Source organism: Pogona vitticeps, chromosome 4, assembly GCF_051106095.1.
Source record: "Pogona vitticeps strain Pit_001003342236 chromosome 4, PviZW2.1, whole genome shotgun sequence".
NCBI lineage: Eukaryota > Metazoa > Chordata > Lepidosauria > Squamata > Agamidae > Pogona > Pogona vitticeps.
This window is the reverse complement of record NC_135786.1, coordinates 48,117,303-48,144,446: the sequence shown is the minus strand read 5'-3', so window position 1 is coordinate 48,144,446 and position 27,144 is coordinate 48,117,303. Positions and strand designations below refer to the sequence as shown.

Here is a 27,144-nt window from a genome sequence, read left to right as displayed (position 1 = left end):
AGATAGGGAAAGTTACAGGAAATTGAATGCAGACTTCCAAAGAATAGCAAGGAGAGACAAGAGGGCCTTCTTAAATGATTTCTGAAGGAAATCAACCCCAAGTGCTCACTGGAAGGACAGATCCTGAAGCTGAAGGCTCCAATACTTTGTCCATCTCATAAGAAGAGAAGACTCTCTGGAAAAGACCCTGATGTTGGGAAAGTGCAAAGGCAAGAGGTGAAGGGGACGACAGAGGACAAGATGGTTGGACAGTGTCATCGAAGCTACCAACATGAATTTGGGCTAACTGCGGGAGGCAGTGGAAAACAGGAGGGCCTGGCGTGCTCTGGTACATGGGTTCACAAACAGTCAGACATGGCTTAATGACTAAACAACAACAAATAAGCCACCTTTCCATTATTTGGTACCCTCCATATGGGTTCACCTCCCATCATTATCCAGCATGCAGTCCCACTGACCATACCAACTGGAATATGGTGGGAATATAGCTCAACACATCTGGATGGCATCATGTTGAGAAAGACTATGCTCTCTGGCCAGTATCCTGCTATGTAGCTTTGCCAAAGTGACATCACCAGCCAGGGAAGACTGCTACTAATTAATTCCTTTTATTATTTCATGGTGCACATGACAAGTGTGCAATTATCCAAGATCACACACACCTCAAAATTAAAAAAAAGAAATTATTTAATTATCATTAGTCTTCCATGTCCCATGATGCCGCTTCCATTCCAGGTGGAGCTATGCAGCAGGATACTAGCTAAGGTATTTTATTTTTGTTTATTCAGGAAGAATGGGAATGCACAGATTGTTAACTTGAGAATCAGTGCTTTAGGTCATTCGAACAAGACAAGCCATTGGTGAAGATCCTCTAGAGACAAGACAGGAAAATGTTGGCTGTCAACATGACTTCTTTTGTTCAGAGAGGATACAAGTCAGAGCTGCATTATATGTTCCAGAAAGATGACTTCTATACACATTTGTTTGATGCAACAGTATATATTCAAAATACTACTTGCTACTTACTTGGTGTTGGTCCCAGGATAGTTTCTCAACCAGACATAACCTCTGCTTCTAGTTTCAGCCTAAAAAAACGATCTTGAGTTGTTCCTTGGCTGGTCAATCCCCTCTCCAGTCACATCTGTTTCCTTTGCTTATGGCACAAACCACATGGAAAGCAGGAATTGTGAGGAAATTGTGCCTTAGAATTTGTAGGGCTTTCCTTAGAAGGTTGGGGGTGGAATAGCCATGCTATTGTATTGTAACAAAACCAAAAGTTTAAAGGCCAATTAAAAATGAACCGGTTTTTGGCATAAGCTTTCTGGACCTGATACAGAGCAACTACAGTTTGCTAGTAACTTAGTACTCAATAGGGAATACAGGCTGATTACCCCAGATAAGCAGCAGATTATAAGGTTTACATAATAAGCATTCGCCTTTGCCCGTTCTTCATATAACCATAGTGATCACAGTAAGGGATTTTCTGAGGTTTTACTTTTCATGTAGAGGTATCATGTACATGCACAGATGATCAAAATGCATTTTAAGTATGCACCTCAGGGCATGATCATGTGCCAAACCTTTTAGTTAAGTCATGGTTAGTGCAAAGCCTATCAATTAAGAAAGAATATACTTTAAACCTTGAATAGAAACCTCATTGCTTGTCAGATGGAAAATCAAGCATGTGGCTGAGTCAGATATCTTTCAGAAAACCAGGTAGTGAGAGCAAAGATAGCATCAAGATGTGGGTGCTTTCACAACCTCCCTTCATATGTGGAGATTTAAAGAGGCTCCATTGTTACAGTACTTTGTGGCAAAAATATTTTCGCTTACATAATCCAGCCCACATATATCTGACCATGTCCAGACTGGTGCTTCTGGTGATGACTGGTACGATCTAAATAGGGCAGACCTGGGCAAAATGCGGCCCTCCATTGTGGAACTGCAACTCCCAGCAATTCTCACTATTGGCTGTGTGGACTAGGATTGCTGGGAGTTGCAGTTCAGTGACATCTGGAGGGCCGCATTTTGCCGAGGTCTGAAATAGGGTCAGCTGAGATTGGGGCAGGTGGGGAGGAGTGATATGCCATTTGGTGTGATCCTCATGTCCAAAAAGCATATTGACCTCAAGTGGCTCTATTTCTGGTATCCTGAATTGGCATGTTTGTGCAAATCTGGATTCTGGGAGAAAGGAAAATGTGGTGGGTTCGTGTATGGCTGGGGAATGGCACACAGCCAAGATGGAGGATGAGAGAGAGGCAAGCTACGTGTGGTGGCGGCAAGGGGAGAAAAGCAGCCAGTCACTGGCCAAGAGCAGACACCTGTCCTCCTTTGGCTCTCCTGAGAGTTTGGAGAGGGAGAGGCAGGCCGCGGAGGTGGAGAAAAAGAAGCAGGACACCCAGAGTGTGCCATCTCCCACTGCCACCCAGATCTCACCAGGGGAGACAAAAGAAAGGGATCCCTCCTCTTGCACTTTGTATAGTAAAACATGCACACACAAGCACCCAAAGAAGAGACAGGAATTGCTTGAAGGGCGCAAAGCAGTTTTTTTTTTAAAGGGTGTGTGCATCCGAACAAGACACCTCCCCAACAGGATTGCTGTGTCCATGTAAATAAAAAGAGACTCTGAACACCCTGCTGTGGACCCACTTGCCCGTCTCCATTCTCACTTTGCCTTCCAGTCACACTCACCTTTCCCACCTCTCTTTTGCAAACCTCCCCTGAAAAAAAAGAGGAGGGGGGGGGAAACAAAACATGCCTTTCTTTGCCTTCTTAAGTTTTCAATCTGCCAATATCCTAAAGCAGCCCGTTTATTAAGCCACTTCACCATACTGGAAATTCAAACAGGAAGGAGCTCTGGCAGCATTAGCAGCTGCAAGAATTGATTTTAGCGACTGTGTGTGCTGAGAATGGACAAAACGAGGGCACAACAACCCACACCAGAATTGTCGGAGCTCAAAAAGATGGGGACTGACGTGCCCTGGGGTTAAAATGAGGCAAAATAGTCCACTCATAGTGTGGTCACTGGATAAAAAGCAGACCAATCCACCCAGGAATGCACCAAATGGGACACAAATGCCTCTCTGGACATGCTCTAAGTCATTAAAATGTTTTCTTTCAAAGATAATGACTGTGAGACCCTGGATTCTGATAAAAAGAGGAACACCTACAGACTGTTCATGCGACACTAACCAGAGAGGTGGCCATATTTGTTTGTAGCAGCCTAAGACACTGAAGAGTCTTTGGGGTACTTGGAAGCCTAACACATTTATTATGTCATCAAGGTTTCAAGGACAAAAATGTCTATTTCACTTGAAGCATGAAGTCACCCAAATTGGTAAGTTCTCATGCACACAGAAGAGGGTGGAAGACAATGAGATCAGAGGGAAATGAAACACAGATGGTACAAACTGTAAGCACTACATTATCAGCACAGGCCATTCACAATGCATTCGCTGGTGGGAACACAAACATACTGGCACAAGGCAAAAAAACAAATAAAAAGTGGAGCCTTGATTTGATAGAATTAAGCCTCTCTGTAGCATTGCAATAACTTGATACAATGGTCACTGCCAGACATGTATTTCATTTCCCTTTTGCGCCTCCATTTACAATCCCATACTCCTCCAACACAGGACAATATTCCATGTGTTGAATGAAACAGACTGCAACCCAAACTTTTTTTTTTACTTTTGTATCCCATCTTTCCTCCAATGAGTTAAAGGCAACATACATAGTCACTCCCCACTTTATTTATATAGCCTAACAAGGTAGTGGAAGTGAGAGAGAAAAACCCAAAGCGACCCAGTGAATTTTATGTCTCTGGAGGTGTATTTTCTATGTCCTCATCCAAACGTGTACCTACCACACCAAAACATCATCCAACCTGCTATATTTTAAGACACACAAGATTCTCTCTTGTGGGGCTTTTATTATTATTATTATTATTATTATTATTATTATTATTATTATTATTATTATTATTATTATTATTATTATTATTATTATTATTATTATTATTGTAGTACAGAGAACTACATTTATTATTGCAAGAGACAAGGTTAGCCACAAGGGGAAAAAAATCCCAAATCTGTATTGTGATAATGCCTTTATTAGGTTAACCAGAATAATACAAAATGTGTGCAAAACTTGTCCTCCAGGAGGACAAGGGCCGGAATTGAGAATCCAGAGGTTCCTTTCCAGCTTTGCAGTTCTGAGATTATAACATCTAAAATGTCCTCTTGAAAGTGAACACTCTGCAGGGCCTGGCATCTGAGACTAGGCTTTCTGGCCCATCACTAGCAAACATCTACAGTACATGGCAAGCAGTAGAGCGGGATGTATGTATGCATTCATTCATTTATGGTGGCAACAACACATTTTTAGAGTTCTGCTCTTAGGAAATCAGTCACGCTTAAATAGTTGCTGAAAACATCTCATTCCACAAGGCATTTTGTAACTGTTTTTAAGTTTTTCTTCTGGTTTTGATGGCACTTTGGTTTCCATTTAAAAAAAAAGACAAAACTTCGTTTCACCTACTTTGCTATATTTTATATTCTTTTAAAATTAAAACAAAATTCATCTCATTAAGCTGAGATCTTTAAAACAACAACAATCAGAATTGCAGGGATGGACATAAAACTGGTCCTGGACTTCTGCATTCTGGTTTCAGAGGATTATTACCTTCCAAAACCTAAAACTGTATCTTCATGATGAGAGCATCATATAGGTATGTCCATTTGAAAAAGCATCACATTTCAGTGTCGTTTCATCTCTTTCCTTTGACAGTTGAACTTCACATTGATCTTGCACCACTAGAGACAAAGGCAATCTAGTGTTCTGGACTTTTGATAGCAAACCAGGACAGGACAAAGCAATACATTCAAGGCTATCCCACAAAAATTAGGCAGAACAGTTCTCATGACCCACAAGGCTCTCATTCATTAAAGTTGTTTTGTGGGTGTTTGGGGGAGGAGGGCAGAGAAGGCAAGTTGCACAGAACAAACCAAGACCAGTAGAATCTCTTAAGTGATCCTGCAGCACTTCAGCCAAGGCCAAGCGTCCAGTACAGGGAGTGGGTGAGAGAGGAGATGCATGCTAGCATGACAAAGGAAATTAATTACTGCTGGGAACTGCATCTTATCTTCTATAAACACAAATGACATTGCTATTCAGCATGAAAGAGCAGGATTATTTGAAACATAAAAGAAGCTTCCTATTTTTTACAAAATATGCACTGAAGTCAGATTCCCCACCCCCAGCTATCATTAGTGGAGTAATCATTTGCACGTTCTCGCCTGCATCACACTCCACTTAACTGGGTATCATATTCAGTCAGACACAAACCAGAAGGGAACTACATACACAGACATAGAAATCTCTCTCTCTCTCTCTCTCTCTCTCTCTCTCTCTCTCTCTCTCTCTCTCTCTCTCTCTCTCTCTCTCTCACACACACACACACACACACACACACACACACACACACACACACACACACACACACACACACACACACACACACACACACACACACACACACACACACACACACACACACACACACAAGGTCCATGACTGCCTTCTCAAAGGAAATCCCAGAATGCAGGCAGCCATAGTCATCCATCTCAATAAATCTGCTCTAGCATTGTTCATCACCAACAGGAGCAGGTATTTTGTAAAGCTAACACAACTTGTCAATTGAAGACCAAGAGGCCACCACAATATACATCACAGGGATAGCTCACAACACTATATTGTTGCTAATAAAATCCATCCGCTATCCCCTGCAAATGTGAGGACCACAGCAAAGCTCAAAGGAACAAGAACCTAACGGTGATGCCTAGTAAGAGTTGCAAATGAGTTGTTATGCAATGTTCCTTCAGTTTGGAACTGACTAATGGGGTTTTCAAGGTAACTCAGATACTGTATTTAAGAAGTGGTTTTACCAGTTCCACATCCCCAATGAATTTCCATGGCTGAGTGGTGATTTGAATCCAGGCCTCCTGAGTTCTCTTCCATCACTCTATCCACTACGCCACACTTGATAATTGATCCACTACTCCCAGCATATGGGAGGACCACAGCTAAGTCCAGAGGAACAGGAACCTAACAGTGGTACTGTACCTAGTAAGAATTGCAGATGAATTGCTCAGTCCCATAGCCCGAAGCTTTCAGCCCTGTAAATCTTAGCTGCAATACATTTGTTCACAAACTAGGGTTTTTAAAGACCTCAGCCATAATTTTCCAGCAAACTAAAGAAGCAAAAACAAAGGTGGTTGAAAAGCATCATACTGCCTGTCACAGTATTAATTCAGTTACTAAAATGGTAATTTCCCAACGCAGAAGGAATCTCAAAATGACGAGTTTTACCATACACTTAAGGGAAAAGTTTTTTCATCTGGTTCTAGGCATCTTTCCCCCTAACATAGACAACCAATGGGGAAACCTCATGTATTGTTATCCCTCCCCTCATCATCTCTGTTCTGGAGACAGGATTGATTAGTTCATATTGCCAAGCACCACAGAATTAAAATAAGTGATTTACATTATATAGGGCAAACATCTGTTCAGTGAGCAAATGATCTGAGGGCTATGCAGGCACACCTTTCCAGTCCAGGTTTGCTTGCTTCTTTACTAAATTTATATGCCCATCTTTCTTCTAATGAGCTTAAGATGGAATGCATGGCTCTGCTCCTCCTCACCCTGTTCTCAGAACAACCTTGCAAAGCAGGTTATCTTGAGAATTGATTGACTGACCCAAAGTCACAGAGTGCATTTCATGGCAAAGGAAGAACTTACACATCCAACAATGGAGAATAACACTCAACACATGTGATACAATGGGCTCTGCTGCACAAAAGTATATTGTTGTTGTTTAGTCATTAAGTCGTGTCCAACTCTTCATGACCCCATGGACCAGAGCACGCCAGGCCCTCCTGTCTTCTATTGCCTCCCAGAGTTGGGACAATTCATCTTGGTAGCTTTGATGACACCGTCCAACCATCTCTGGCATCCCCTTGTCCTCTTGCCTTCACACTTTCTCAACATCAGTGTCTTTTCCAGGAAGTCTTCTCTTCTCATGAGATGAACAAAGTATTGGAGCCTCAGCTTCAGGATCTGTCTTTCCAGTGAGCACTCGGGGTTGATTTCCTTCAGAATGGATAGGTTTGATCTCCTTGCAGTCTAGGGGACTCTCAAGAGCCTCCTCCAGCACCACAATTCAAAAGGAACAATTCTTTGGTGGTCAGCCTTCTTTATGGTCCAGCTCTCATACAATACTACTGGAAAAACCATAGCTTGGACTATGCCAACCTTTGCTGGCAAGGTGATGTCTCTGCTTTTTAAGATGCTGTCTACGTTTATCATTGATTTCTTCCCAAGAAGCAGGCGTCTTTTAATTTTGTGGCTGCTGTCACCATCTGCAGTGATCATGGATCCCAAGAAAGTAAAATCTGTTACCGCCTTCATATCTTCCCTTTTATTTGCCAGGAGGTGATGGGGCCAGTGGGCATGATCTTAGTTTTTTTATGTTGAGCTTCAGACCATTTTTTGCACTCTTCTCTTTCACCTTTATTAAGAGGTTCTTTAATTCCTCCTCACTTTCTGCCATCAGAGTGGTATCATCTGCATATACGAAGTTGTTGATATTTCTTCCAGCAATCTTAATTCCAGTTTGGGATACATCCAGTGCTGCCTTTTGCATGATGTATTCTGCATATAAGTTGAATAAGCAGGGAGACAATATACAGCCTTGTACTCCTTTCCCGATTCTGAACCAATCTGTTGTTCCATATCCAGTTCTGTTGCTTCCTGTCCCACATATAGATTTCTCAGTAGATAGATAAAGTGGTCAGGAACTCCCATTTCTTTAAGAACTTGCCATAGTTTGTTGTGGTCCACATAGTGAAAGGCTCTTGCGTACTCAATGAAGCAGAAGTAGATGTTTTCTGGACTTTCTGTCTTTCTCCATAATCCAGTGCATGTTAGCATTTTGGTCTTTAATTCCTCTGCTCCTTCGGAATCCAGCTTGTACCTCTGGGAGTTCTCGGTCCACATACTGCTGAAGCCTACCTTGGAGGATTTTGAGCATAACCTTGCTACCGTGTGAAATGAGTGCAATTGTACAGTAGTTGGAGCATTCTTTGGCACTACCCTTCTTTGGGATTGGGATGCTGACTGAGCACAAAATTATATGCCACCCTAAGAACTCAAGTTTTTAACTGTTAATGTATTGCATGCACACGTGCAGTAGTGTTCTGGCTGAAGTAACATGGAGCAAAGAAACAAGCTGAACCAGCCAGGAAGCTCAGTTGTGGTCTTGGGCTGGTCATTTTAATTCTGCCTAGTGTCCCATACAAAATTATTGTCAGGATAACGGTTAGGACAGGTGACAACCCTGTGTTCTGTACAGCACTCCTTGGAGAAGTACTGTATGACAAAAGTCTAATAAATAAATAGTACAAGTATGTGTGTGCACATATAAATCAATAGTGTGCTTTTTTTTCCTAAAGTGGGGCATTTCACATGCAGTTCAATGCAGGGGTGGATCTTATACCCTAATTTCTGAAAATGTAAGTTCCACATTTAGAAAATCTGTATCTTGTTGCCTTATTTCTAAACCAGTTCCCGTTTTTATTACGTGCTAGTTTTCATGACCTCCCAAAGGAGTTCCAAAACAGCCATGCTGTTCTTTGCAGCAGAAATGGGAGACTTGTCTCCTTACCTCTATAGTTGCTTCATGGACTGCATCAGCACTGAAATCAGAAGCCTTGTTATTCTGGGAGTGTTGTATAGCTGGTGGGCTTATAAAGGGGAGTGCTCTGATTGTACTAGTGCAGTTTATTAATGCTCCTTCTCCTCTTATTGACAATCACAGTGATCTGCGATTCTGTAGATTATAGGAGTTTTACACAGAAATTGCAGTGTACGGTTGACTATCTTTGCTTCAACAAATTAAAACAACAACAATTTATTTTCAGAGAGCAGTAGTGATGGTAGTGTATCTTGAAACCTTGTTAGGGTTGCCATAATTCAGAGGTAACTTTACAGCAATAACATCACAAATTTTGGTTAAAAGCATGGAAGAGATACAAGGATGGTATTTCTTACCGTTGTCTTTGTGACCTGAAAATATGAACAAGATACAGTGGCTGAAATCAAGTAGCAAGTTATACTTGTAACTAGACAAAGCCTATCAAATCAGTGGGGATTTGGTTTGTCAACACCTATGTAAATTCTACTGATTCAGTAGACTTGCCGACTACTGGATTTCAACCAATGCAATACTTTATTACTTCTTCAAAAGAAGACTAATTTCTATTCAAAAGTTTTAAAAGTTAGAATTCTGCACAAGGATCAGCTGGAGAAGGAAGCATGTAAAGTTCCAAAGTTCTGTTGCTAAAGTTTTACCCATGCTTTCAAGCTTTTATTTGTAGCCATAAGGACTACATTCAGCATGAAACTGCTTCTAAAGCTCACATCTTTTTCAGACTTATACAAATCATCATGATATACATCATCAAGAAAAGTTATATTTGGTTTTAGATTAAAGAGTAATCTCCTATAAAACCAAGACTTGGCATCATATAAGATATTGCATCACTTACTCATCTATTTATTTCCAGGAGCAGGAGACAGCATGCCTTTTTTTAAATAGGAACTCACCACATGTGTAACTACGAGCTTCTGTTCATGAAAATAATGGCAATGTATTTATAACCTTGTCTGACACACCTTGTTCAAGAACAAGACACATGGTAAATATGGTCAGCTTGAGAAAAATCCAGACAAGGGAAATGAGAGGATGGATGCAAGTGTGAGAAAAACAGGAGCAGAGGAAATGAACTGAGTTTGAAGAACAGTTAGGTAGCATCCATCGTGGATGAAGCCAGAAGGACAATGAGATAAGGAAAGAATAAGATTCAGAACAGGATTCCATCAATTCAAGGCCTTGGCACCATAATCAGGATTCTGTGTATTTTTCACTAGAAATATGCAGACAGGTTAGTAGGTATAAGCATTCAAATTCAGACATTGTTTGGAACATGCTTTGATTCTGAAGTTTAGTTGTCAACTTAATGAATGGGAGTTATGCTTGAAAACATGCAAACTGTCATGTGCAACTTCAGATCCAGAAAAAGACAGTGGAGTCTTTCTTAGTCATGGATGCAAGTAGACAAACTGGGTAGCACAAACCATCACTCAAATTCTATGTATCTGCATTAAACTATTATACCTCTGTACTTAGTACAAAGCACACACATTCCTGGCTATATCATAGTCACTGGCTCTACTATTTTATGGCACACAGCATTTGCTCCAGGAAATTTTTCATTTAAAAAAACTTCAAATGCTGGCAAAAATGGAAACCATGGATATGGGTTGGGAGCTTGAAACTGATTTGGAGGTGGTTGCAAGGGCAGAAGGATAAGGAAGTATTTTAAAGTGACATAGAGATGCATTCAATGCAAACCAGCCAGGTGACAATCGGTCTATTCCATTTTGCTTCATTTCTTTTTCAACAGTAAGTGGAGTCTGCTACATTCAGGGCTTCCACTGAGGCCAGATTTTAATGTGCTTGAGGACTCAGCAAAGAATCCAAGCCTTTGCATTACAAAGATTCTTTAACACAAGATTATGAAAGCTGATAACCCCAGGCAAAGAATCTAGGCCTGTTAGAGTAGACGATCCATTAAGTTTTATCCCATGAACGACTGGAAAAAGAGATGAAAAGGCCTGCCTCTTTCTGAGATAGGTCCCAATCACTGATGCAATAGTATCAAAATTATTGGTTTCATGGCTTCAAAAATCTTGGCTTGGCTCTTAAAAACTATCTTCAAACACTGCAAGCTACAATGAAAGGGTTTCTTCCCCTGTGGTTTTGAACATGTTGGGGCATATTTCTTAATTTCTTTGCTCCATGAGCCTCCCTGAACATTCCAAATAATCCACATGGAATTTAGCTTCTTTTTGTTTTTATATTCCCGTTGCCAAAACATGCTGGACTCACATGATCAAACATGAACCAAAATGCCAGTGCAAAAAAAGCTAGAGTATGAGATGGCTGCAGTCACAGTAAGAGCTTTTACAGCTGCCAGTTCAAAGTGAACAAGCAGAATGCAAACCTTTTTCTAATACAGAAGTTTTAAACGCAATTGACGATGCCCCTTCCGGCAGGAACAAAGCACAATTCTAAAGTAGAGCTATGCCCTCTGCTGCTTCAGAAGAGTATGCACACAGCTAAATGTCAGAAAAATCATTTCCATAACTTTGCTTTGCATAGCATTAATCCAAATGGAGAGACTGCAACCAAGAAATTAGAAGACTGAGATTAGGAGAGCAACAATAAAGGAATTAGAAAATATGATCAAGTGTAAGGATGTATCACTAGAGACCAAGATCAAGATCATTCACACTCTTCTATTCCCAATCACAATGTATGGACAGTAAAGAAAGCTGAAACGAAAAAAATACAGTTGAAATACAGTACATTTGAAATACAGTGCTGGAGAAGAGCTTTGTGGATACCCTAGACTGTCAGAAAGACAAACAAGTGAGTCCAAATCAATCCTGAACTAGAGGCCAATGTTGAAGCAGAGACTGTCCTAGTTTGGCCACATAATGGGAAGGCAGGATTCTCTGGGAAAGACAATAATGTTGGAAAAATGGAAGGCAGCAGGAAAACACCCAATACGAGATGGACTGACTCCCTAAAAGAAACCACGGGCTTGAGTTTACAAGAGCTGAGCAGGACAGGACATTTTGGCGATCACTCATTCTTCGGGTTGCATTGACTCAAAAGCAACTTGACAGCAAGTAACAACTTTTGAAAAAGTATTTGAATAGAATTTTTACTTATATTACAAAGACAATTGAGAATTTTATTACTTGTTGCCCAGTTCCCAATGTAAATTATTTTACAGAAAGCCAAGAAACAACTTATATTTACATACAGTATGTTGAAAGAAACAAGAGTAGAAAGTTATGTACATATATGAGATTTTCTCCCACAGGTTTTATCAAGATAGTTTTGTGGGCCTCAAACCAAAATGTTGCCGTGTGGATCCTTCCTTAAGAATATTCTTCACTGCTCTCCTTCAAGATACTCTATTCTAATTCCTACCCTGCCCCTTGAAATGTTTTTGCAGTCCTTTCTGGGTCTTTTAGTGATAAAAAAAAACACACCAAACTTCTGCAAACTATGTATTTCTGCAGTCTACCGATACATCCCTCTTGTGCACAGACACTTGTTATAGTACTTCTACCTCACCTGACTAGAGGTTTTACCAAACATTTACATTTTCTGGAAAAAAAAATGCCAACTTGTTTTAAGGTTTGTCACCTATTGAATCCAAACCCCTTCTGTCCTAAGTAGCACACATTAGCATCAACTCCAAAACTAAGGGCAGCAGCTAGGAAAACTGATGCCAGCTACTTTTGAGTATTAAAGGTGCCATTAGACTCTTTTCATTGCAGTTATCTAAAGTGCATCTTCCTTTCCAGCTCCATGTCTATCTGAGTATTCATCTTGTTTTGAATTTTGTTTTGGACATTTGGAACAGATTAGGGATTCTGCTGGTGTATCACCTACCCCTTTGCTCCAACGTCTGTGCCTGAACTAAGGGACATGGTCTCGGATTCGGTGTTGCGGATTCCATGAATACCAAGGTCACTGGATCTGAGGCAGCTTGAAATTTTATGGCTACCATGACAGCCATGGAGGTGCCCCAACATGTAATCAATCCAAGATATGTGGCAAGATACATGTGATTTTTCTTCAGTGAGGTCAAGAGGAGGATCCATATATGAGTTCAGCTCCTATCCTTTGTCATGGCCATATCATTTCCCATTGACTGGAACAGTGGATTATTTCATTAAAGTGCCCTAGAGGCTAATGAATTCTGATGAATTTCAGATAGATCTGAGAATTTTCCCCTGGGTTTGATTGTTACTTTTGTTGATGGTCTGGTCACTCTATGGAACATGGAGATGCTCCCAGTCACTTTCTGTGTTGCAGAACCCAGGTAGCAGCTTGGTATGTATCTGTGCTGGAAGCAATGAAGCAAGAGAGGTAACGGCTACAAAGCAGGTGAAAAAACATGCTGAATTTGACTGAACACAGCTTAGGATGCATCACTGAGCTTATTCTGGGGCAGTGAGGGTGGAAAAGAATCTCTTTTCCAACTCTCACTGCATCTTCACAATGTCATCTAGCAGCTCTTTTCAGAATAGTGAAGGCCTGTTACAATCCAGTCTAGAGAAAGAGCTGGAAAATAAGTTGCCCACATCCGTCACAACATGGTATTCAATATTTGCTGTAATTCTGGAATTTATCAGAACACTGTTTCGGTTATATTGAATTAACTTCAGTTGTTAAGGTCCAAGGATGCAGCTAAGGTATTTTATTCAGCCTAATATTTGCACACATTCTCTTCTTGGCCTATTAAATCCAGCAGGAAAGTGATGTCACAGAAGATCCAAGATGTTTTGAAAGAGCAGCAGTACCAGACCCTTAAAAGAGGCAGAATACAGGCTGCTTTTGAAGACACTTAACCAGAAAGTCAAAAACTAGACCTACTCTTCCTAGGCAAAATGCCTAAGCAAATGGGCACTGATTAACTACATTTATGTGCCAGATTTATTTCAATCCAGCTTCAAGTCTGGATTTGAAACTGAAACTGACACGCTCACCTTATGACAATCTGTTCTGGGAGAGGTGCTATATGACTCTGCTGGTTCCAAAACCTCTCCGTGACTTTTGATATTACCATCACATATCAATTATGGTTTTTTAAAAAATTGGTTTGTGCCTTTGTATGTTACTGTTATTTTTATTGCTGTAACCCCCCCCCCCCAGTTTTTTATATTACCATATCATCACATATCAATTTGTTTTTATTTTTATTATTGGTTTGTGCCTTCATATGCTGCTGTTACTATGGTTATTTTTATTGCTGCAAAATGCCTCCAGCCAGATGGACAGTATAGAAGTCAAATAAATAAAATAATAATAAATCAACCATGGTATCCAACTGGATAGTGTAACTGAGTTGAGTTGTGGAAGTACTTCTTTCACATTGCTCAGGCCCTGTGGTAATTGTAGTATGGGGATCCTCAGGGCTCCAGTGCATTCCCACATGACTTAATTCACTTACCCAAAAGCACAGGGAGAAAAGATAAAGGGTTGTGGTTTAAAAAGACAGGCAACACTCAGTTCTGCCCTTTCTTTCTTTTTATCTAATGAGGTAGCTAAGCTCTAAACAAGTGGTTGGACAAGATAATTGACTAGATAAAATACAGCAACTGGAGACTCACTTGAACCTAGACTGGAATAATTGTGGCTAACTGGTTAAGTGGCATCTAGTCTGCTTTGGATAAGGCTGCACAATCACTAAAAGAACAGATCCATAACTTGGAAGAACTCTCAGATCCTCAAAATTCAAGGCACAAGTCACTCAGACTGTGTTTTATCTACTTAGGCTCAAATACAAACTAGAATCCCAACTTCACTAAACAAAGAAAGCCTCGCAACTGTCTGGCTCCTCTTCACACAGCTGCCTCACACAGTTGAGTGTAGCTACCTCAGTGGCCTTGTGAAAAACTAACTGAAGAAGCTCCTCCTCCCATACCTACCTACCCAAACCCAAAAAATCATTATCTGAGATCCTTCTCCAGGTGCTCCTGCCTAGCAAGGTAGGTGGTTAAAAGAGGCACAGCATTTTCAGCAGGAGCAGTGACTGATTTGAAGGGGAGAGAAATGGAGGTGGTTGCAAGGATAGGAGGTATTTTCAACTGACACAGAGATGCATTCAATGCAAAACCGGCAAGATAACTGGCCTATTCCCTTTTGCCATCCCAAAAGTTAATCAAATGGCACCCTAGGAAAAGTCCATATATAAATAGATTGGGATCTAAGGCATATCCATTCTGTCACTTCAGATTTCAAATCTAAGCACAATTAACAAGGACGGAACTCCACTGACCACCAACTATGAAAGTGTGCATTCGGATTGCAATGCCATAGTGTGGAAACTACACACGAGTCTTAGTAGGTGACCTTCACTGTGAATCCTCAAAAGTGAAAGTAAACAGTTTAAACAAAGGAATTGTCAATTTACTTTCACACTACTAGTGATTCCCGAAAGTAAACACAGAACTAATGAGGGGAGATACCATGAGGTGGAAAAAACACAGAAGACATATATATGGGTTATAAAAGCCCTTTTATAAAGCCATTTTTAAACAAAACCAAAAAGTTTACAAAAGAAATTAAGATACAGAAGAATAAGTTGCTTAATATATTCAAAAAAAATTAAACAAGAGAGAGAGGGAAATATGAGGGGGACACAATTCCAACATGCTGAACAAGAAAGGGTTCTTTTCCATGTTCTCTTTTAATACAAAATACAAGCCAAGGATACACATACTTAAAACAGAGCTCAGGAGCAGATATGCAGTCCTGGGAACCCTTGAATAAAGCAAAGCAGGGATTGTTAATTTTGTTTTAAAACTGCAAGTACATACAGAGACTGGAATATGTAAAATTAAGTAGCACAAAAGACCATCACACAATTCTACCAATGCATGTTGCATCTATAATTCACGAACATGGTCAACAATGTCATGTTCACTTCAAACCCTCCCCCCTTTTAAAAAATGCATTTTTAAATAAAGCATTAATGTTACATTCAAACTGAAGTCCCAGTACCATGCTGCAAAATTCACTGTCAAGGGACAATGAAAACCCTATTGGTCATAATCATGATTGGTGATTCTGGCACCTAGTTTGAGAATATTCCTTCAGAAAACTGCTAGGTAGAAGTAGAATATTTCCGTCAGCTGTCCTTCACAATCACTCATGAAAAATGCAGGGGAGACAAAGAATCCAACAGGATAATGAATACCCAAGACAAATATCCACTGCATTCTATTTCACCAACTCCTAACCAACATGAAGGGCGCTTGCCCCACTGAGAGCTTTATTACTTCTTATATCTGAGAACAGTCTAGGGTTTTACTGTGACTTGATCCTGGTAAACAAATTACATAATTCTCTTATATACAACTTTTGTAATAATTGTTTCTGCAGGAAAGTAAAATTCACAAATTTCTAACACACATTAATTTGCCAGACAAACATCCACACATGCACACATATGCGTGCTCATTCCCACTCACACAAGATACTTGAAAGGGTTTCCACGTTGCTGCAACTTAAGATTGTGTGCTGTTTCTGCCCCAAACCATTTGTACCCGCCCCCATAAAAAATTCAGCCCGATATACAAAGTATATGCACAACAGTATCTTGCAGTCACATCAAGCATGCTCAAACTGATGGAACTATTACATTTTCTATAGCTGTGTACAGGGGCAGGTGGCAACAGGTGTTTTCCAGTAGCAGTCAACAAATCAGGTCTGCATACAGTGGATGCTTTAACAAATCTGAAAAGAAGTAACATCTGCTTTAGGGGTTAGAAAAGAATTTAACAGAGAATAATGAAGCCTGAGCTAGCCAATTAAGGAGAAAGGTTAGAAGGAGGAGGAATGGCTAAGGAAACTGTCAGCTTATGGGCCTTTCAATTATTACAACTATACCACATTCCCAGCTTCTGCCTTGTGGTGGGCACACAACCAAGAGGGGAATTTACTGTTCAGTTTCCATTTGGGACCTAGATTCTACAAGGAGTTTGTTCCAAGTGCAATGTCCAGGAAGGGGGAGAGGAGAGAAGAGGGACTTTTGTTAGGTTTCAGTAAAAGGTAGATCCCATACAGAGCATTACTGGATGAAGCTATTTAAGGGGGAAGGGGGAGAAAAATATCTCCCCCACAAAGTACTAATATCATTTCCCAATATTTAAAATCATGGGAATCATTTTCCTTTTATTTTATAAAATCATGTGCCAACATTATGATTTGTTATAAAAAATAAACACTCCACAGAAAAATTACATAAAGCAAAAGCACCGATTTGTACAGCTCATACATTTCCAGCATGTTAGACTTGTCACCATCCCCAGCTCCACTCCTTAGTTTAGCTGTTTGCTGTACTTGGGGTAATGTGTTTAGATCAGTTTAGAAGTACTTCCAATCCTCATAATTCATGTTTCAGTACTTGGCGCACATTACAATTGAGCATACTCAGCATTTCTATCAACTGGCTCTTCTAATGAATCAGGAAAACTTTTACAGACCATTTGAATCTACATAATTTGTCCATTTCTCCCAAAACATTTAAACGTTATTTTTACAATAGATCAAATCAATCACTACATCCTTGCCTTTGATCTGTCCTAAAACTTTAGTGAAGGGGAGGGGAGAATCACAAAGCATATATCTGGATACGCAGTTTTAAGGTGGACAGGCTGCTTCTCCAGCACTGTGGCAACATCTGCCTGGTTAAACCAAAATGTGTTGCAAGCACAGAAGCTTCTCAAAGCCTTGCTGAAATTTTGTCCATGCCCATGTTGCTCTCATAGTTGCTTGCTGAGCTACAGCTTATGATACACTGAACACATTTGATTTTGGTTTTCCAACAATTCTGCTAGAAATACTTTAAATTAGGATATTAAATAACTTGCCATTTCCAGGAAGCAAGTGATGTTAAGTGATTAATGTGCACTGGAATATCCTATGTGTTTTCCTGGCAATGCTTGTTCTATGGAATAAAGAAATGAACTGATACTGCTATTGCATCCCTAGAATACTGCACTCCAAAGCAATATAAACAGAGAGGCAGACAAGAAATTCCACAAATGTGAGCAGAATGTTTAAAATATTGACATAGTTTTGCTACTTTAAAATGAACTGCAGAAAATACTTTCTTCAGACTTTATACTAGATAAAGAATAGAGGGAGGGTCCTTTGCAGTTACTACTTTACTGTTTTGGGGCCTTTTTAAAATGTTTATTTATAGAGTGACTTATGTACACCTCAACAAAAATACAGCATTTTAGGCTTTCATAGATTCAAAGTTATGAAATCTGTTTGCCATCATACAGGATATCTGAAAGAACTGGCACAAAATTCAGTGTGACAACCAGTTCAAATAGCTGAAGAAAAACTCTTAATGGCTTCCCCGTATCTAATATGCATGACTATATATTTTAAAGAAAAGATATTGAAAGAAAAACATTCAATCAGCAGCAGAAATACAACGAACCCTAATATACAGGTGGATGCTTGCAGTGATATGAGGTCATCACCTGTATATTTGGAGCATCTTGGAAATGGTTAGATTGCCATCTTATTTATACTATGGGATAAGACTATCATTTTAGATTCAACACTCTGAAAGGAGTAACTCAATATTCATGCCTCCTGTACTGGTATCATTCAACATTTAAACTTTAGCTAATTGGCTAAGTGATCCAATCTAGACTGGCTTCTTTATAAGAATGCATACTCACTTTCTAGGTACTGTTCAAATGCACATTAACATCTAGATCAAAATTGTAACAACAAGCCAGAATGAACTTGTAATCTTTTGCAATGGCTTGCACAGATTTATATAATTACGTACACATGAATAAAGCTGCTCTGAACAGAAGAGCAACATAGCCGGCATAAGCCAAAGCTTAAAAATGCATACCTCTGTGTGGGTGCACTAGAAAGAGAGAAGCACTACGATACGTCACTGCTTATGCATGTTTTACTTTCATTTTCCAACACTAGTCAGGTAGACCTGATCTTTGAAGAGAATACAGGTGAACTACATCTACGAAGGTTTTATTCATGTACGCATGCAGGCATGTTTGTGTAAGAATGTGAAAACATCTTACAGTTTTGGCTTCAAAACTAATACCCAGCTTTGATTGGAGAAAAGGAGATTGTGGTTGAGAATGTGTGCTGCAAATGTACAAGATAAATAATATAAAATAGGTGGCACTCTAGCTTTCAATAAATACTGCAGTTCCTTTCCCTAAGACAGGAAGACAACATACGTCCTCTAAATTGACAATACTGATGGACAGCTTCAAATTTACTAAAATGCTAGCTAGCACACAAACCTCTCTCTCAAATATACTGTGCACTAGCAGAATATTGTATTTTTGTGAAACACCTAAGTTGTTGCTATATCCCTCATGTTTCCCTATTCACACCATACTCCTTGATTAGTCTAGGTACAGGACCTCTTCTATCTGGAGAACAAGTAAGACATGGCAGCAAAGCAGTATCCACTGCACGAGGATGAAGAATCAAGTTAAGCAACGAAGGAGCTGTCTAAGGGAAAGTTGTATTTTTTTTGTTGGTGGAACCTGACAAATTTTATTTTTGAGGATATCTAAGACATTTAAGCCAATGTGCATGGGCTCAAACACAGAGGCTGCACCATTACAAAAACTCTAGTCCTCTTCCCAGATAGATGTTCCAGCTTCCAGGATGTCTCCCTAAAGCAAGCATTATATTTTATACAAATATTTAAAGCAGCATGGAAAGATACAAACTTTGAAACATGATTTGGAAGAAAACTGTTGTGTTTTGGCCAAAAGGAATGCTACCCTAATTAGGAAGCAAGCATATCAATAGGATGAAAAGGGCCTTTGTAAAATGTGAAATGTAGAAAAGATCAAATGGTCATTAAAATTACCTTGGCTGTTAAAAATAGACTGTGGAACCCCAAACATTCAGAATATTGGAACTTTAAACCCTTGATGGAATTTAAAGTAATTCATATACTACCAATGCACTTATGTCAACAGAAATGCTGTAATACTAATATATTTGTTCTGCATTCTATTAAGCAACTTGGCTTAGATGAAGTTTCCAGTTTTGGAAAACTATTCTGTTTGCTAATTAGGACCCTCCACGTGTCAGCCTCAATCTTATTGCTTTACAACTGCAGTGAGCCTTCAAAAATATATATTTTGTAAGTTGTTAATTTAAATCTAAATGGCTTTCAGATTTGGTCGGGGAGAACAGAATGGCAAGTAGAGACTGTGACATCAAAACATTATTGTGTAAAGGTTTTCTTTTTTAAAAAATAGAAGAAAGAACTGTACTATTAAAACAGCTAAAGTAAAGGTGGCATTCACAGCCCATGAGTCAAGCCACAACCAAAACCACGTTCTACCCCCCTAAGTATATTCTGCTTTCCTTACTCTCTCTCAAAAAGTTTCTCTCCTACACCACCATTTAATCTTCACCAGATGGGACTTCATCTTCAGAGCCTTCATCCCCAGATTTGTCTGGAGGAGGACTAACTGATTTCTTCTTTGCTGGAGGACTTTCAGGCTCTTCATCGTCATCTTTTGGGGATGGGGTCTTTTCTTTCGATGTCTTTGATGCTGCTGGACGGCCTCCCTTTCCTTTACCTTTCACCGGACTAGGTGTAACTAGAGAAAGAAAAAGCACCAACATGCAACAAAGCATCTTGCAATCATGTATTAAGTGAGATAAGCCTCTGGGCACATATAACACACTTAAGTACAGTGGTGCCTCACCCAACGATGTTAACTGGTTCCAAAAAAATCAACGTTGTGTGAAACATCATTCTGTGAAACACCATTTCCCATAGGAATGCATTGAAAACCGGTTAATCCGTTCCAATTGGAACAGATTGCCGTCTTTAAGTGAAAAAACCCATAGGAAACATCGTTGAGTGAAACAATGTTTCCTCCATTGGAATGATTGAAGCCGACTCAATACATTTCAATGGCTTTGCGAAGTCCTTTTTCGCTCCTGTAAAAGTGCCTTACAATGTTTGGAACAGGTTTTAAATGCTTGCAATCGTTAGCCCACCTCCTGAACCCTATGCAAACTTAATTTGGTGTTGTTCTGAGTCGTCCTTAATTTTTGGTGATTTTTTGAATTTTCTCTCATTGGAATGCATTGAACTTTCCGTCCAATGCATTCCAATGAGAGAAAATTCAAAAAAATCACCAAAAATTAAGGACGACTCAGAACAACACCAAATTAAGTTTGCATAGGGTTCAGGAGGTGGGCTAACGATTGCAAGCATTTAAAACCTGTTCCAAACATTGTAAGACCCTTAAAAATGAGCAAAAACGGAAGAGCTTAAAAAGCACTGAAGCCGGCTTCAGTGCTTTTGAAGTCCTTTCCGATGTCCCTTTTCGCTCATTTTTAAGTGTCTTACAATGTTTGGAACAGGTTTTAAATGCTTGCAATCGTTAGCCCACCTCCTGAACCCTATGCAAACTTAATTTGGTGTTGTTCTGAGTCGTCCTTAATTTTTGGTGATTTTTTGTTTTCCCTATTTAAATGCATTAAACTGTCCATTCAATTCATTTAAATGGGGAAAATAAAAAAAATCACCAAATTAATGAAGACTCAGAACAAAACCAAATTAAGTTTGCACATGTTTCACAAGGTGCACTATGGAATCCAAGCATTTAAAACAGGTTTCAAACATTTTAAGACACTTTTAAATGAGCAAAAAGGGACATCGTTAAGTGAAATTCCCCCATAGAGAACATCGTTAAACGATGGGGGAAATTCCTCAAAAAAACCCATCACTGTGTGAATTCATCATTGTATGAAGCAATCGTTGTGCGAGGCACCACTGTAGTTTCTTCTCTTTCTTAACTCTAAGTAATAAAGAAATGAGACTTCATTAATATTTGTAAAGATAACAAAGGATAGTCATTAAACCTGACCTCCTTTTTTTTTGGAAATGAAGTGTGCTACCCTATATTTGAGGCCCTCTGCCCACTTTATATTCAAGGTGTCACTGTGACTGTTAGAAATGCTTGCCTTCTAATTTTTTATGAATGAAAGAGATTATGTTGATAAAAACTATTTTGATAGTAAACATCTGATACAATATGAGAGAAACACAGTATTTTTGAAGAATAAACAGAAGATGTGGCAGTTTGACAGGTCTACATACTCCTAAATAATGCACAACTTTTCGAGAGTAACATCTCATTCCAGGCTTGAAACATTGCTTGTGGACACATTTATTCATAAGTTTTCCACGGATATAAAACTAAAGACTAGAAAGAAGTGCCATATCACCAGGAGAAATGTAGCATAGAAATGAAATAAATATATAATCTATTTTTCTCCTAGAAACATAACATTTTATATTTAACCAACATGTCAAAAAGACTGTTATCAACAGAGAGATTAGATAATTTAATCCAAGTCACTCAATAGAAGTTTCCACCCAAGCTGAATTTTCAACTTTTCTAAATGCAAGACCTAGTTAAATGAGTATTTTTATCCTCATGTCTGTAGCTCTGGGTACAGATGGATTTATGTGAATGTTCGCCATCTCGTTTTCATTTCTAATGGAATGAAAGGAATTCTTCCTTGGGGATGGCAGACACAAACATCACCTGTTTTAATCAGCACTGGCAAGTGTTCTGAACATAATACTGGCAACCAAGAGAAGTCACAGAATCCCATCCTGAACTTTTCAGAAGCCTGGCTCTACCACATTATACAGGCTATCATCTATATTAATATGAATTTAAAGCTAGTTGGAAATTTTTGATTGATATCCTTTTAGGCACAAGAGCTGAAGTGCTGAGAAAACATAAGTACTTGCAAGCAAAACTCCATTATGTTATTCCTAACAGGTGCAAAGTAAGAACTTTTGAAGCAAGCTGAGCTCACCTGTAGCCTTTAGCCTTGGTTTAGGCATTTTCTTTTCTTTCCTTTCTGGTTTGGATTTCTTAGTCACTTTTTTGTTCTTCTTTTTTGAACTGCCATAATCACTATCATCATCATCTTCCACAAGGAAATCTTCATCGCTGCCAGAATCTTCTGTGCAGAGAGAGAGGAATGAAATGTCTCTAAGAGCTGTCCTTGTTGACTTGGAAGAGAGACAGAATGAGGAGAGAGTCTGGTAGGTTGATCAGGGGATAGGAGTCAGTTCTTGGCTTCTACATTCTGTAACATACGTGCTAGAACTTGGAGAAATGGCTTCTGTGCCTCAGTACTTCCTCATGTAAATCTGCTTTATGATTGGTGACAAGCAGCAGAGCTATTTAAAAGAGTGGTTGTACAGGCAAATTTCTCCTTCCCTCAAGAGCAATTACATGCTGGCTCAGCCTGACCATTTCCTATACCAGTTGCTGTAGGTTCTATATCAACGCCCTTCCCAGCCTGTCATGACTGTTCTCTTGTTCATTATGTTCTTCCATCTTGTAGTAAGCTGAAGAAGTGCCCTCTGAAGGCAATACCAGTAACTTATTATATATCTGACAGCAGTACTTTACTGCTTCCTGGTTTTGAATCGAGGTTTCCATCATTCTAGTTCCTCAGTTCACTGATTCACTGAGTTTGTTTATTTGTACACATTCACTGCAAATTTCGCATGGCTCCCCAACTTTCAACACTGTGAGCAAGCGTCTGTTAATACAACAGACAAGTTAGAAAACATAGCTTTATGTGCAGATATTTTAACACTTTTTGTTTTTAATCTTGCAGTCAAATTTAACCATGAACACAGGGGAATCGGAAATCCTTTACTGCATAATGAAGCCAGATAGGATGGTATTTATAATCAAATGGTTTGTTCAGTTTGTTGCCCAGTGCTGAAGATAAAACAGTGACGAATATGGCAAGTTCTAATTTACTGGAAGCAAGATTGCCTAAAAGCTCCCCATATATCCTAAAAGATTTTGTCCCCTCAACTTTGAGAGACAGTGTGTTTTCCTTCTCCCCTTTTGTTGCCAACAACCAAGCTGGACATGAGGTACATCAGTGATGTGACGTCTATTCAGTGTTCCTGAATCTCTTTTGCTTGCTTGGGCATCTTAAACTTGATACCACATATCAAACATGCCTGTACTTTGTCGAGTCTATTCCTATTTTCCATGGTGTGTATGCCACTCAACCACACTTACTTTCTTGAAATGATGTCTCCTCCTCTTCCTGATCTTCCTCCTCACTGCCCACATCATCCATCAGCATTTCCCGTTGCTTGGAAGCAGCTTTTGATGCTGCTTGTCGCTGCTGACGCACATTTTTATGGTCTTCTTTCTCATCCTCACTGTCTTCTGTTACAAAGTCACCAAAAGACACTGAAGCTCTACAGGACAGCATACATTTCCAAGAGTATACAGTACATGGAACAACAAAGGGGCTAGACACAAATGAAGGCTGTCTAGATTGTTATAGACTACGTTAAATTTTAACTGTAGTATCTATCAAAACAATCCTGAGGTCAGCAGATATAAAGTGGATTATAAATATTTTAATTAACAAATAAAATCAAATTATTGCATAATTGAGGCAAATTTTATTTTATTTTTAATCTTCAATCATTTTGGAAACATCCAGTGTAAAATGCCAATCAGTATTGTTGATGAAACATCTACTCTGTTTCCCCAAAAATAAGACCTAACCTGAAAATAAGCCCTAGTATGATTTTTCAGGATGCTTGTAGTATAAGCCTTACCCCAAAAATTAAGCCCTAGTTAAGTGAAACCCCGTCCTCCAGCATTGTGCAGCAACCAGAAGAAAATGACATGACTATCCAAATAAATGTAGATTGTTGTACGTGAAAAAAATTAAACAACCCAGAATGATTCAAAATTTGATATGGCAATAGGTAATAGACTGGATATTAGTATGTCATTGTCTTCCCTCTTCCTCACAAATCCCAATTCCCTTTCTCCTTTGTCGCCCCTTATGTTAAAAAAATTCAAAAAAACTGAAAAAAAAATTAAACAACCCATGAAAATAAGATCTAATGTATTTTGGAGCAAAAATTAATATAAGACCCTCTCTTATTTTCAGGGCAACACGGTATCACAAATTATGTACCGTTTTTCACCTTGTAATGAAATCAAAAGCAGAATACACTCTGGTCCCTGTTTTCCTACAAGGAGAAGTACCACTTGGTATAGAAAACCCCTGGTCTCTCCAGTTCCTCTGCTGTGCTCTAGTCCCTCTCACCCTTTTGTTTCACTAATCTTTCCCTCCCTATACAATAGTGCTAGTTCAGCCTCTCTCTTACTCTTCCACTTACTTTCCTTCTGTACCAGGCAGCAGATGCCTATCTACCTTCCTCTTAATTTTTTTCTTTCTCTCTTAAGTATCTGAAAAGCCTGGGACTCTACAGAGAAAAGCACTACTGGAGCTGCCTAGAGGCCCTGTGGAAAAATTAATCTTCTCAGGTTTCCCTCTAGCTCTGTTTCTCCTGGTTAAGGAAGGTCTGGCTGAAGATGGTATTCTGGCTAAATTTCAATTAAATAAAATTAATTCTTCCATTTGTAAAACAAAGTAGGCAGAGGTGGAGACACCCAGGATCCCCTAAATAACAATGCCACATTTGAGGCACCTAGTTTTCAGAATCTTGGAGCAATGATGCAGACAGAAACACATATACTCTCTTTTATAACAAATATGAATCCTCTTGGACATCCTAAACAAACAATACATGAAATTGTCCAAGTGAGTTTATCCTTGTTCTTGTCTTGATGTTATGCCACCCTGAAGAAGGAATGCTCAGTCTACTCTCACACTGTAGACTGCACCATCATAGCCTATCAAATGGCAGGGGTCCCTTTCTTAGAAGGGATGAGGAATCATTCTAGAAGATTCAGTTCTGCATCTGCTGCTGCTCTGCAGGGTGTTCCTCCACAAGATATCTGTGGAGCAGCCTCATGGTCCCAGCCTTGGACATTCATCCACCAATAACAGATAGACGGCCTAGCTTGATCACATCCAACTTTTCGGACAGGAGTTTTTTCTACAGTTTTGGAATAATACCCCCACTTCTGGTAAGTGATGTTCTCAGACTCCCCATTTGTGTGAGTTACAAAGAATGATGGATTGCGATTGTAACCACAGTTCTCTGAGAGATGATCTGTGAACTCACACAACCCACCCTCCTTCCTTTTCAATGCTTCAGAACAAGCCTCAACACAGGTGCAAACCTGTATTTGTGTGATTCACAGGGATCAGGAAGAACTCTGGAGTTTAACAAAGTAAGCAACTTAATTAACATAGTTGTTACCTGCAGCTCTTTTCCTGGATTTGGAAGATACTCTTTTGTTCTTGTCAGGTTTGGCTTTTTTTCCTTTTTTGTTCTTTTGAGAACTTTCATAGTCACTATCAGCTTTCCCGTCATCTGCTCCTAAGTCATCTTCACTGCCAAAATCTTCATCTGAGAGAAAATAATGGGAAGGGAATGACTCTTAGATATTTGTCTATCACAGGAAAGCAAAATGAGAAGGGTGTTAACTGTTCTAGATTTTAACGATAAAGACCAAGGCTCAAATCCTGTTACAAAATATTGCATGCATAAGGGCAATCCCTCAAGTAGTTTTAGGAAACTGCTGATTTGTGGTCATATGGCGTCAACTGCGCAACCACAGGATGAGCAAGTGTGCAACAGGAACATGCAACTGCATGTGCAGGCAGCAAAGTAGTGCAACTACTTTTAAGTGATCACATAAGGCAACAGGATTCTGGCCCAATAAATGAACACATGCCAAAAGGAAATTACAGTAGTAATGATAGTGCCTGAAAACAGACAGACTCTTGCCTGTGCTGTGCCATAAGAAAGACATAAATACACTACCTGCTGAATGTGAGTCATCTCGCTTTGTCTTCATGTCCTTTTCTGAGTCCTCACTGCAAAAATAAAGTCAAAGTTTAACACCTAGATATCATCACAAAGACAATTTAAATACTTCTTTCTCTGATGTGGGGGAGGGGCCAAGAAGGAATAAAGCAGCTAGATTGCAACATCTGAACAAGAACACGTACTGTACATAAATCTGTTTTGAATTCTGTAGAATTTTATTAGATCCTCCGGAAAGAAGAAAGCAACTTCTAAAGTACTTTTACACTATGGTTATAAAGATCAGGCATCACCAGCTTCCAGATGTTACATCATCACACTTAGTAGCTGACAAACTCTAATATGTCTCATGCTGCAACACAGAAAAAACACTCTATTGATACTCTCATCATTCATGTACTGTCAGCTTGCAGGTGTTGAAAATTTAACCCTTAGGGAATGCAGCCTCACTAGACGGGCTTCCCCTCCTCTTCTTTAACACACACACACACACACACACACACACACACACACACACACACACACACACACACACACACACTGTGTGTGTGTGTGTGTGTGTGTGTGTGTGTGTGTGTGTGTGTGTGTGTGTGTGTGTGTGTGTGTGTGTGTGTGTGTGTGTGTTGTTTCTCCCTTTGTCTAAATT

The 27,144-nt window shown here is 39.5% G+C and overlaps 1 protein-coding gene across 9 annotated transcripts in view; it reads right to left on the bottom strand.

Moving 5' to 3' along the window:
- Positions 1 to 15,202: 15,202 nt before the first annotated feature.
- Positions 15,203 to 27,144, bottom strand: part of NUCKS1 (nuclear casein kinase and cyclin dependent kinase substrate 1) — a 31,321-nt gene continuing 19,379 nt past the window's right edge. For 2 of the 9 annotated variants that reach the window (XM_078391873.1, XM_078391872.1), the window contains 5 exons: positions 26,496 to 26,548; positions 25,929 to 26,078; positions 23,812 to 23,964; positions 20,098 to 20,331; positions 15,203 to 16,441 (listed from right to left, as the gene is read on the bottom strand). In XM_078391873.1, coding sequence (XP_078247999.1) covers positions 20,132 to 20,331; positions 23,812 to 23,964; positions 25,929 to 26,078; positions 26,496 to 26,548 — 556 coding nt within the window. In that variant the 3' untranslated portion in view covers positions 15,203 to 16,441; positions 20,098 to 20,131. Of the gene's footprint in view, positions 20,332 to 22,576; positions 22,727 to 23,811; positions 23,965 to 25,928; positions 26,079 to 26,495; positions 26,549 to 27,144 lie in introns of all 9 variants that reach the window. The other 7 variants (XM_020797691.3, XM_078391868.1, XM_078391870.1 and 4 more) reach the window with 4 other exon arrangements.